Source organism: Canis lupus, chromosome 27 (assembly GCF_048164855.1).
Source record: "Canis lupus baileyi chromosome 27, mCanLup2.hap1, whole genome shotgun sequence".
In the NCBI taxonomy this organism is placed as follows: domain Eukaryota; kingdom Metazoa; phylum Chordata; class Mammalia; order Carnivora; family Canidae; genus Canis; species Canis lupus.
In genome coordinates this window covers 27831400-27844628 of record NC_132864.1, presented here as the reverse complement: position 1 = coordinate 27844628, position 13229 = coordinate 27831400, and the positions used below count along the sequence as shown (strand labels likewise).

At 41.4% G+C, this 13229-nt stretch overlaps 1 protein-coding gene across 4 annotated transcripts in view; it reads left to right on the top strand.

Annotated features, from left to right (window-relative positions):
* The window catches only part of PITPNB (phosphatidylinositol transfer protein beta), a 64733-nt gene extending 52498 nt beyond the window's left edge, over window positions 1-12235 (top strand). For 2 of the 4 annotated variants that reach the window (XR_012019418.1, XM_072803066.1), the window contains 4 exons: window positions 3582-3692; window positions 5303-5425; window positions 8922-9007; window positions 10196-12235. Coding sequence is in view for 2 of the 4 variants with exons in the window: in XM_072803066.1 (XP_072659167.1) it covers window positions 3582-3692; window positions 5303-5425; window positions 8922-8969 (282 nt within the window). In the remaining 2 variants the exon portion in view is untranslated. The remainder of the gene's footprint in view (window positions 1-3581; window positions 3693-5302; window positions 5426-8921; window positions 9008-10195) is intronic. The other 2 variants (XR_012019419.1, XM_072803065.1) reach the window with 1 other exon arrangement.
* The last annotated feature ends 994 nt before the right edge of the window (window positions 12236-13229 follow it).

Below are 13229 nucleotides of genomic sequence, written 5' to 3'. Positions count from 1 at the left end.
GACTGTCAGAGTCACTAGAAAGAATGTGAGAAACAAACTTAGGTAATTTTTGAAGTCATGTATGTATGCTCTACTCTTGGAGTCCAAGTGTGGTATGGGCATATTTATATTAAATTTATCTTACTCTTTAATTAGAACCATGCTTCATCCTGCTGTTTTTATAAAATGGTAGAATTCTGGGGAGTAGGTATTCTGGAAATGCCCAGGGTTTTTGTTTAGCACAAGGTGTCCAGTGATTTGGAGTTTCAGAACAAAGCTATCAGCAGCCCATAATTAATAGGACCATAGAATGTTCCATCTGGAAGGTATCCTAGGGCTAATCAGTGGTGTATCAGAGGTTCTCCGCCAGGGAAGGAAATTTAGTCTAAGTGCATGGGCAGGAGGATGTTGCACTAAGCCCATTATAGAATAAAGTGCAAAATTAAAGGAAATACTAAGACAAGCCATCACATGTCAAGGACATGTACTTATACCACCTGTAGCCCTGGGCCATCCCTGACCTTGGATGAACTAAGTTCACTCATCCTTGCTTTTAGTATCACTTCAGTGGAGGATAAAAAGTTGAGCCCAGCTTTTCCTTTTACTGACAGAGAAGTAAGACCCGGAGAGGTTAAGGATCCTACCCACCTTACATAAGAAGTTATTTTGCATAGTGGGAACTGCAGCCCATGTGCCCTTACTCCTAGTCCAACACTACTATTTAGCAGGTGTATCTTACAATTTTAAGAACTGTATTTTTCACATACACAAATTGTGTTTCATATGAAAGTTTTCAGTGACACTCACTGGATTAGAGAGTACCTCAACACTGGCTCATGGCTTATTGAAAAAAATCTGAAAGACGAGTCTTATGAAAATTTCAGTGAGACTGGGCACTCAGAAGCTAGTTGTGTCCTGTGGAAGGCTGACTGGCTACTTCCACACATAGGAGCCCAGCTGAAGTGCGTGGGGCTGCAGGTCAGGGAGAGGGAGGAGGAATTGCAAATGTTTCAGGCCAAGGCCATAGCAACAGAAGGGTATCCCTTCTGGTAGAGATCATTAGCACCAAGGATAGTAGTTTAATTGTTATTTATACACATGTAATTACTCTCTTCTCTCTACTAGCCACTTTTGTGTTCTCTTACAACACCTAGCACAGATAGGGTTGTAAATAGCACCCCCTTTTTTTTGTTAAGGTTTTATTTATTTATTCATGAGAGACACAGAAAGAGAGGCAGAGACATAGAGGGAGAAGCAGGCTCTTTGCAGGGAGCCCGATGTGGGACTCGATCCCCAGGATGCCAGGATCACACCCTGAGCCGAAGGCAGATGCTCAACTGCTGAGCTACCCAAGCATCCCTAAATGGCGCCCTGTTAATACTGAGTTAAACTTGTTCGTATGAGATTGTGTATTTGTGGCTGTGTACGTACACATCCATGCTGAATTTTAATGTTAGTACTCTGTTTTATGGGAGGGAAAATAGAGCTCAGCTAACCAAGTTCTTGGGTTGCCATAGAACTCAACCTGTACAAGGACAGTTTGTGGTATATATAATGTTTTCATTTAAATGCTTATGGTGGTACCCCATTGATTAATCCACGTACTAGCTCATTAATAGGATGAAATGTTACGGCAGAAGAGAAATTCTGAGAAAAGTTGATCAATCATATAGGACTCTATAGAACTTGAAGTCATTAATAATACCAATAATTTTTTCATCTATCCTGTCTTTAGAATTCACTTGAAATTATTGAGGATTGGGGGGGAAATGTGGTCTCATGCTATGATTGCACAAATGAATAATTTTGAGGTTTTAGAATACAACCTAGAAATTCATCATTTTTTGAATGTACATTGAATATTTGAATATGTGAATATGTGAATATGGCTGAATGGAATGAATATTTGCCACGAACAACTCACTGAAAGGAGAATGTGCGAATCAGTTGCAGCTGATAAGAAGGGATGGTGGCACACAGTGTGACTGATGCTGGCATTTCAGTGTCTTGAGTGTGCACTGAAACTGAGAACAGTGGTGAAGAAGGGGGAAGAACCCTTGTTAGAAATCTGCTTTATTTTTTTAAAGATAATCTTTTCTAAAAAATACCCCCATAGTGTTGCACATGACTTTGTACTCTTAATAGTTTTATTTAAAATTGTTCTGCAAATTCAAACTGGTAATTCCTGCTCTACGAAAGAATAAAGGAGAGGGGGAAGTAGTATGTATTAAGCACGAGGCTCACACTGTTTTGCTGAGTCCCCACAAGGGTCCTGAGAGGTAGCTTTCATCTTCTAAGTACACCAGCCCTGGGGCTGAGAGTTTACAGAATGGCCCTTTCCCCAGATCCTGCCTGCAGTCTGCTTCCATGGTCCGTGATCCTTTGCTATGTACCTGCTTTGCATGCAACCATAAGCTCCAGAGGCAGGCCCATGTCTGCTTTTGCTCATGGCATGAGCCTATCCTGGGTCAGCCCAGGAGGGTTTCAGTCTCCTGCACATGCACCTTAGACGACCCATGTGAAGCTCCTAGTTCACCCCCTCCTTAACCCTTCCTCCAAAATAAATATGGTGTAGTACACTGAACTTCCCAAGGCAGAAACCTATATTAAGTTTCACAGAAATGGACAGTAATACCGTCAGTCGCAACCCCCTGCCCAGTTTTTACAAATGAAAATTTCAAAGTTAGCCAAAAAAACTGAAAGAATAGAACAAGCCATCTCCTCCTGGATTTACCAGTTGTTAGTGTTTCACTGTCCCCCTCTTCTCTTTTCTCCTTCCCTCTCCCCCTCTCTGTACACAAATGTGTGTTTAAAAGTTTTTTGGCTGAACCTAGGTTGACGTAATCTGAGGTGTTTCAAATTCTAATTGCTTTTTAATATTGTTTTCTGAAAGGACATTATAGACATATTTTACTTCTTTAGTCTCTTTTAATCCAGATAGCCCTCAACCTCTCTCCCTCCCCCCCCCCTTTTTTTTTGACCATAACATCTCTTGGTTTGATTCCGACTCTGCCATTTAGACTATGAGGTAGGATCATTTGTAGAAATTCAAGTCCGGATGCATGGGACTGCCTTCAAACACTCAGTCATTGGAGATGGTTTCTGCTGCTTGTTGCATCCCTTTTCAGATCTCCCTTGCAGGGAAAATACTTCAGTTAATAAACACTACCACTCCCCGTGCCAGTGTTAGAAGACACAGACAACTAGTACACTTTGCTCTTCAGTGTGCGTCAACACATCCATGGTGGGAGTGTACTAATGGTGTTAGGAGAACCCTGACGTATCCAAGCTTGTTGTTGATGCGATGGGGATAGCATTTGGTATTTAATATGAAATCTGAACAGTGTAATGTAAGGCCGAACAATGCACCTATTAAACTGTAGAGCCAGGAAGTAACTTAGTCTGTGGAAGGAGGGTTTGTAGCAGGGGAATACCACTGCTCTTGCTAAAATGATTTTGAATTTCCAGATACCCAAATTAAACGCATATGAGATTGTACTTTTCCTCATGTATGTCTGTGATGTCGTTACACGGCAGTCAGTTTTCATCAGAACATAAATATTTAAAGTCACGATTTCTCCTTTTCAATTTTCTTCATCTAGAAGGAGCTGGCCAACAACCCTGACTGTCCTCAGATGTGTGCCTATAAGCTGGTGACCATCAAATTCAAGTGGTGGGGACTGCAAAGCAAAGTAGAAAACTTCATTCAGAAGGTAAAGGCTGTTCAAAATGCAGTGACTTAAATTTAGGTAGCTTATTAATGGGAGATTTTGTTACCATTGCTTTTTCTCATTTATTAGGTAAAAGGTATTGTCCCTGTATAATTCCTCTCTGCCTTTCTTTTTTTCTCCCTAGAAACAGCAAAGACAGATGCCAGCAGGTTTTAAAGGGCTTTCTTTTGAGAAGAGTGTAGGAGTTTTTTGTTCAGAGTGCTTTCCCAATGGTTTGCCCAGCTGTTCCGTAGAGAGCCCTTTCCATATACAGCATGTCCCCCAGAGGACCTGGTATCCTGGCATTGGCTGGAGGGAGAGGCCAGGCCTTCCTTGCTGAAGGAAGCCCAGCTGGTCACCCACTCACCCCCTCCACGCATTCCTCTCTTGACATAAACTTTAACACTTTGTTTTCTTTAGAGGTCCTTACTGAGAATAGTTATATTCTGAACCTAGGGCGGCAGAACCTGAGGATCCAGATTCTGATTACTTCTTTTTTATGTCTTCTTTATTAAAGTGAAAGTAACATGGACAGTTTGATCTAGAAAGAGCTGTAGAAATGGATACGCATGTTGTAAACACATAGGAAATATGGAGGGTTTTTTCGGTGTCTCCTTCTCCTGTGATGTGACTGTTTTTTTCTGTCGTCATTATAAAGAAGCCCCTGGGACATCTCTGAACCCACAACTGCTCATGTCTGTTCCACCATAACTTTTCTACTTTTAAGCTGGAACTGCTCTGACATTTTTTTTTAAAAGGGTCCTAATGTTCTGGAAACTGTGATTACTCTTGGGCCTGCTTGCAGCTGGCCCACGGTAGGCACTCTGTAAATATTGGCTTCCTTCCTTCCTCTTGGATCATAGTAATAGATTAACAATCTAGTTCGTCACACGTGTAATTGATGAAGTCCCTTCTGTTCTTGGAAAAAAATTTTAGATTTGAAGATTGTCCAAAAGTATTAAAGTACTTACTGTTTAGTGTCTTTTCTCTCTTTTGGGGAAAGTTTAGTAAAATTTAAATAATGCAGCAATTAAAACCACTCATTTATTTACATGGTTATGTATATGTGTGTGTGTATATAGTGACAGTAAGACGGGAGTATAAAAATTGATGGAGAGTATGTAATAATTCTTGATTTAAGTAAGCATCTTATTCCATAGAACTCCGGATTCTTTTGTTTCAGTACACATCATATTCAACCTCAGTATTCCTTTGAATTGCAGAGACATTAAGAATGACTGTGTATAGTTTTATAGTAGAAGAAATCGAGTTGACCTTTGGTCACTGAGATTTAGAAAAAAGTAAAAATAGACCAGATCTAGCAGGAGTTTATGTTGGAATAGAATGTGTGCACCACATTTTTTTCAGTTCCTAATAAATTGTGCTACCTTTACAAAGAAAAGATTGTTTCACATTTCACAGGGAGGTTTTTCTTTTTATTTTGTTTTACAGAATGATAATGGGATGGAACTAAGATTTCCACTAATTGACAAAGTGATCTTTTCAAACCAAGTATATGTAGATTGCATGGGTTATTGGAATGTAGAAAGTTAATATGTTATTAACCTTAGATTTTTGCTGTCTTACACTACTTTTCTTCTTTGTTTTAATAGCAAGAAAAAAGGATATTTACAAACTTTCATCGCCAACTTTTTTGTTGGATTGACAAGTGGATTGATCTGACAATGGAAGACATTAGGAGAATGGAGGATGAAACTCAGAAAGAACTAGAGACAGTAAGACTTCGCCATTTGTGGGAATTCTCTCATTTCTCCTTTCTAAAACTGTGTGCATGCTTACAGTAAGTGTAGACTTAGGAATAAGAAGAGGGTCTTTAAGAGCTTTTTTAAATAATTACCCTCCTCAAAATCAGGCTTCCTAGACACTAACATCCCTTCACATGTTCTCATTCTCTTTTCTTGAGCAGCTTCTATGAAAGTAGCCTAGAGCTTTACTGATGTAGAGTTGGTTACCTGTTAAATGCCCAATGGTTTCATATTCTTTGTCACGCATTAGTTCTCTGTGATGGTACCTGGTTCACAGTCCTTTTAGGCACTCACTTTATCAGACTAAATAGCCTTTTGGCTCATTTTGTTGTCACTGTTCAGTTACTGATGCTGGTACTGTAAGTCCTACTTCCCTCTTAGGTAGAGAAGCCTAGCCATATTATCACAGCTTCCCTCCCACAGCTAGCACTGAATCCTTAGCTCTTCTTTTTTTTTTTTTTTTTTTTTTTAAGATTTTATTTATTTAATCATGAGAGACACACAGGGAGAGAGGCAGAGGAACGTGGGACTCGATCCTGGGTCTCCAGGATCACACCCTAGGCTGAAGGCTGTGCTAAACCGCTGAGCCACCTAGGCTGCCCTCCTTAGCTCTTCTTAAGCTTTAGGCAGGAACTGAGGTAATGCCTGGGCCAGGGATCCGCATGCCCTGTTTCACAGTTAAAGCCTACCCCAGTTCCCGCCCTGCATCTTGTGAGCGCCCCCTTTCTGCTAGGGATGGATTCTTCCCACTTCCTCTTAGTGTCTGGTTCCTCTTAGTGTCTGGTTTTGCTTTTGCTCTGGGCTACACTGCTTTTCAGTTGAAAGTAAGGCCCTCCTGGGGGGAAGTGAACCCAAAGAATGTCCGGGATAGGCTAGTGGTTTCCATGCAGTCATCCAGAATCCCGCCAGCAGTCCCAGTTTTGGAAGTCGTGCAGGCGGGAGTATTTGACAAACGCCTGTGTGTGAGGCAGGACCTCCACTTAATCACAGGAGAATGGCAGCAAATCAGGTTCTTTGGCACAGAAGGAAACCTATTTGTCTGGCACACGGCATCATAAAGAATCTGTGTTTAAAATTGCTTACTTTTGGTGATTACGGCAGATCTGCTTCTAATTAGCTTTATACAAACCTTCTGAGAGAACTAGGACGTATTTTCTTTATAAGGCAATAAAATGTTTTAACCTTATCTTATACAGAAAGTAAACTTTCGGCAGTCTCCAACTTATGAATGGATTTTGTTCCAAAAGTTTTTAAGTTGATTTTTTGGAATTTGGGATATGTTTTACCATGGAGACAACATTATAAATTGGAGTTTGGTTTCTAGGCCAGACAATAGAAGCCTCTTTGACCTCTGTTTCTCATATTAATGGTATGATTCTGAGTTCTGGATCTTGGAAGTGTGGTGATAGAATGGCAAGCATGGAGGACTCTCCTTCACCCCTTTAGTTTTAGGCTGGCCCCTAATATTTAAACCAGCAAGAGTAAGTCGTGGGTACTTCCTCCTTTTTTTCCCCGTGCCCCTTCTCCCACTTCTGTCTCTCCCTTTTCAGGAGTGCTTTGAGAATGCCCTTCTCAAAACACCGTACTCCTACCCAGTGCTAGTCCCTTCTCCCCTGCCTTGCTTTGTTCTGCTCCCTCTAGGTGGTCTAGGCTCCAGAGACCTGCCAGCTGTCTCCAGCCCCTCTGAACAGCTAGGCTCAGCTAAACATAGAAAAGAAGGCAGCATGATGATACTCATTCTCTGATACTAAACTCATGGCACAACTTTGGTATCTTCAAAAAAAGATTTACCAGTTCTGAGATAAAACAAAACATGCTTATTTTTCTTGATTTGAACTTGGAAGAAGGAGGTTTGCTTTTGCTTTTGCTTTTTATGCTAAGAGGACTGTCTATAGCATGAGGAAAAGAGGTCATAGTTGGAGGGTGACGGATGGAGCCCTCCCTAGTTTGAGCTCTGAACCCTGCCTATCTCTGGGCCCCTTGAACAGAACTTGGCTGTGACCTCTTCCCTCAGGAGAGTACCCTTCCTTCCCTCCCGGGTCCTCAGTCTCAGGGCACAGAGTATTCCCAGCATAAACACAGTGAGTGCCCTGACCAGGAGGTGGGGATGCTCTCTCCCATCTCTTGCCGCAGGCCTGCAGGTTCAGCTCCTTGCTTCTCCATGCACGTCCATAAGGTAGACAAGTAGTTACACAAGTAGTTACATAGAAGCCCCGTTTATTAGAAGATGTCATTGGTGTACCTGCGTGGCTCAGATTGTCTCACATGACATTGGTAGAAATCTTTTGTTGGTTCAGAGTTTGGGATACATGGGAGTTTGTTAAATATTTCAAAAACATTTCAAGGCAGTTACAGCATTCTCTGCTGATCATTGTAACGTAAAATTCATTTAAGTTATTTTGCTTTGGGTCATTGGGGAGTGCTTTATTCCACAACACATTGCTGCTGCTTTGAGCCCTAATAGTTGACTTGTGAGCATCTTCAGACTCTGGGCAGTAGCAGGCCAAAGCGCCTACCCAGAAAGCACCTGCCTCTTGACAAGGCTTACGACTTCTAAGTATTCACCACCACCCAGGGATTTCCCCTTTTCTTGAGGTCCTGTTGATAGAGTTTGATACATTGTAATTCTCTTCTTAGTTCGAAAATATTTTAAGATTTGGGTTTCTTTCAAAGGGGTTTTAGCCCTGGAGAAAAGGAGCAGCATCTTGAGAGCTTAGGCATGACAGAAATGCCCCCACCTGGAATCCTGAAGAGAAATAGGGGTTAGACTCAGATGCTAAGGAAGTACTGGGGGTAAACTCTCTGCCTATTTGTTCACAACTGGCACTTCTGGGGATCGGGGAGAAGTGTTGAGGTCTAGAAATGTGTTTATTACAATATCTGTTCCTTTTCTGACCATTCTTTTCTGATTTTCTCATTGAGTTTCTTTAAATCGTCTGTAGTCTACTGTTACTAATGCCTGTCCTTTCTGATGCATCTTTATGTCCTTTATTGTTTCTCATACGTTCCCATGCTCACTTGTTCTTCCTTTTGTCCTTTCTCTTTTAAATGAACTTCCCATAAAGAACTCCTCTCAGACACTCCAGCGTCAGAAGCAGCAAAGGTGGCCACACCTGAAAATATAAGTCAGACTGTCAGGGCATTTTCTCACGTTGTATTGGTGAACAACAGTTCATTTACCCCTTGGCTGTCTTTGATAATTTCATATCATCAGTCTGCAGGGTTTTGTTTCCTGGATTCAAGAATAGATACACATTTTTTGTGCTGTTGTAAGAAAAGCCTCTTGCAGGATTTTCCTTAGACCAGCATTGCTAGAGAAGCCTCAGAATGTCATTCTCAGTGTGGATGTGGTTATGAATAGGCAGCAGTCATTCACAATCTTTTCTGGATCTTTTTTCTGCCCTCGCTTACTAACCCAATTTAGAGTCTGTGATTTCAGCAGCTCATGATTTTATTTTACGTTTAGATGCGTAAGAAGGGTTCCGTCCGAGGCACGTCGGCTGCTGATGTCTAGATGAGTCCCCTGTAGGGTCAGAGACAATATCAAACTGTGTAAGTGAAGACCCGGGTAAAAAGAATGTTTAAAAACCAATACCTTTGGTTAACGGGTAGTTAACTTGCTGAGCAGAGACTGTTAAATGTGGTTTAATTTTTAGAATTTAAAGAGATACATATTTTAAAGATTGACATGGGACACTAAGCTCTTATTCTGTAAGAGTTTTATCTGTAGAACAGGTTGAATTTAGTAAACTCCAGTTAGTTGTTAGTGTTAGAACCAGAAACCAACTGCCAGTCATGCTCATTCATCACGCAGTGTCCTAGAAGCCAGCTGATTCTTCGTTGATGGCCAGTTAATTGACCTGTTTCTCAGTAGGACCATATATGGTTAGTAAAGAAATAAAAACATTTCAAACCAAACAGAGATCCTTCATCCCATATCAGAAGGGCCAACCTTAGTGATTCATTGTGGTTGAAATTTTTTCTGAACATCTCAATGCCTTCCTTCATGTTGAATCTTCAGTTACCTTTTACAGTTAGCCTTAATATGTCTAAATATACCTTGGTTTTTACTATAAAACATTTCTATGGCTTCATTTCCCTAACACAAATTTATATGCTCAGATAAGAGATTTTCCTCGAGGGGAAAAAGAGCCGCAGAATCTACCCCACATGCCAAAGCCAGCATGAGTAAGCACAGAGGGATGGTCCACTGCCACCAGTTGTTGCTATTGCACCGCAGTGTGTATTGAGGAAAAGAACAAGACCGAACACTCCTCACTTGCTATGGTTCTTTACTGCCCCCTCAGTTGTGCTCCCTGCTCTTTATTCTCCAATTATGGAATGGGGGAGAAACGAGGTATTCAGGTGTGAACACAAGCAGTTGTACAAATAAGAATGAAGGAACTCTGCTAGGATTCCTCCAGAGCCCGCTCTTTAAATATAATGTTCATTAAAAAAAATTTTTTTTAAGTTGTTAACTTTAAGTTAATTCTGTGACTTATTTCCACTTCCAATTAATTTATTTTCCCTCTGATGAAACAAAATGTTATGCCATTAGTGAGACCAAAATCTTCAAGAGAATAAACTCTTAAAATGGAGTAGTTGGGGTACGTTATCTGGCAAAAGTTTTGCCACATTGAGGGGTTTTTTTCCTTTTCTGGAGAATGTATGTAGCACAACGACATTTTTTGTGTGTCTCTGTGTTTTAACACATTGCCCTGTCTCTCACTTTTCTTACAGTTACGTAATCAAGGTCAAGTGAGGGGAACAAGTGCAGCCAGTGATGAGTGAAGAAGAATCTGACCAGTGTCTTGCAGTGTTGACGTTTCCCAGACGTGTGCTTGTGATGATGTACTCACACGCACAGGTTCCCAACCACGTGTGTATATATGTTTGTGTGTGTATATATCTGTAGCTGTATATAAAACGCATGTAGAGCTACAGATCAGAATACACACACTTGTGTATATATGTACATACAAACATACTGAAAGGATTAGTACAATTTCTCCAAAGTACTGTACCTATCTTCAGCAAGAATGCAAAAGAAAATATTTTCAATATATATACCTGGAACAGATTTTAATAATTATCAGAGTAATACCATTATTGGACAAATTGACTGCAAATGTAATACTAGCTGGTATGTTTCATAAATGTCAAATTGTGGACCAATATATATATATAGCCTTTTATTACTTTTCTGTTCTTTTAAATCAGTCTCTTACAGATTTTTATTTTAGTCCCAAAAACAGACTCCCACAGAAAAATTTATTCAAAATCTTTTGGTATTCCAATGAATCTGAAATGTAAACTCTGAATGTATTTATAACGATTTATTTCTGGATGGTTATTATCTTAAATTCAAATTGGACACTGTCTATTAGGAAAGAATATAGTTACTGGCCAATTTTTACTTGTTTGCCCTGAGGGGGGAAAAATCCTTTAAAAAAAAATTCTGATTTTTATTGGGTTTTTGTATTTTAAATTTCAAGTATTTTTCTACATCAAACCTAGCAAAAAAAAGGAGATGACAGTTTGTGATTTATAATAAACACTATACAATTTTCAGGCTCCTGTTAGGCAAACAAAGAAATTGATGAAGAAATTCATAGCATCGTAGGCTGTAGGAAAACTTGGAAGTAGAGCACTTCCATGGAGTCTTGTTTCTGAAATGACTGTTTTCTGAAATTAGAGCTTGGAAACTATGCAAATGATCTAGATTCCTCACAGCTTACACGCTAGAATACAGATAGTGATGACTTTTTTTTCTTTCTTTCTTTTTTTCTTTTTTTTTTTTTTTTTTTGCTCTTTTCATATTAAAATACAGCCTGTGGGGGAGGCACTGCCTTTTTGAGATAGCAGGGAGGAATTAAAGCTGCAGCACCCAGCACTGGCTGGTCTGCTTGCCTAGGAGGCCACACTGAGGAGCCAGTGCTGTGCCACCCACTGGTAGGTGCTCTCTAGTAGGATGCCATTGGAACCTGTCATGAGTAAGTGTCATGAACATGCTGGTTAGCAGCCGCTGCCACCTCGTCTCTCTTCTTCCTTCTTTAAGAAAGGAACCATAGCTGAGTTATGATTTTTATCAGCTTTCTCTGTCCGAATCCAGTTTTTCTCCTGTCAGTCCTGGAAGCTTGGCCAGAGTGATCTTGTTGAAGCCTTCCCGTCACAAACTGTCTTGTTGAACCCCTCGTCCCTCCTGCAACACGCCGGCCCCTGTAGTCCTATCACATTTGTAATCTGATTTGCTGACAGCCTTGCCCGCCCTGCTCCCCGTTTTCCCACACACCCCGTGGCTCCACCGAGGTGGTGGCAGTGAGTCAGACAAGGGTGTGTAGGATCGCTGCCGCACCATGATGCCCTATTAGCCTTGGCTCCGAACCCCACACTGCATACGTCCTCCGTGTACTCAGGATCAAGACTGATGTTTACTCTCTGGGCGCTGTTGTAAGATAGGTGTTGTCAAAGCATAATCATTGTCTGCAAAATGTTTGGTGCAAGGAAGACTATTGCTAATTTTGTGAAATAAAGAGTCTCGCCCTCTCCTTTAATGGACTTAACTCTCACTGGCATCTGTAGCATCGTTGGGAGTGTGGGCGCCCATGGAAATCCATGCCCGGTGCACGGGTTCTAATGTTTTTCTAACAACTGTGGAGATTTGAGGGAATGCGTGGTGAATGTAAAATATCTAGTTTACTTGGCAGTCTCTTGTGTAAATTACAGTAAAACAAAGTAAATGAAATTGAAACAAAAAATAAATTTGATCACAAAATGCCACTTGTGTGCTTGAGTGGTTGTTTCCCCGATGCCACGTCTGGTTCAGCATACTGTGGACCACTTACTTCTCTGCCACTTTCTCAAGAATTCTGTTTGGCTCTGCTACTCTGGGAACAAGAAAGGAAAAACATGGTTTTTGTAAATTTTTCACTCCAAACTCTTGTTCTTGAGATGTACCTATGCCACGTTAACCTGTTACGTTTGCTTTCTTAGATAATTTTCTGCCTTTAAAAGCTAAGCAGAAAACTAAAGACGGGTTATTTAGTAGTCTCAGAGGTTTTTTTAAAATTCTGTTTCAAGGGGAAGAATATGGACAACCCATAGTATTTCTAGAAGCACTCAGTAGGGATTTTGTCATCAGCCTCTGACTCGAGATGGTAGTTTTTCAGTTTAGGGCAGCGTTTCATTCACCTCTCATTGCCTTTTCCGCTCCCCTGTGTTCAGACACCTCACAGCACTTTTCTCATGGTCCTGTCTTACATTCTAGAGCTGCTCAGCATTGGGAGGTGGCCGGATACACGGTTGGATGCATGCAGAATGTTATATTTCTGGGCGCTCCTTTGTTTCCTGAGGTGATTTCCTCAGTGTTTTATCTCAGACTTAGTGTCTGCATTTGCGGGGCCAGCCTGTCATTCGGGATGTTGAGCAGCAAGGCTCCATTCTCTGGTCTCCCCGAAGGCACTGAGATGAATCAGAGCAGCACACAGTCCCGCATGGGAGACAGACACATGCACAGAAGAACTCCAGGTCAGTAGGACAGTAGGAGGGAGAGCTTAGACATCGTGCAGATGCGAAAGCAAACGTTTAGGCAGCTGGGCAGGGCAGTGGAGACCCGAGGAGGCTGGGGTGCTGCTCTTGGGCCGGCACTGTGCAGTGGGGCCAGGCGCACCTTCTGGCCTCTCCCGGAGCCCTGGAGTGCCCGGCTGCCGTGTTGAGGGTCAGTCGAGCCCTGAGCATAGAGACCCGAGCCTACCTTGCGCCCCTTTCAGTGCAA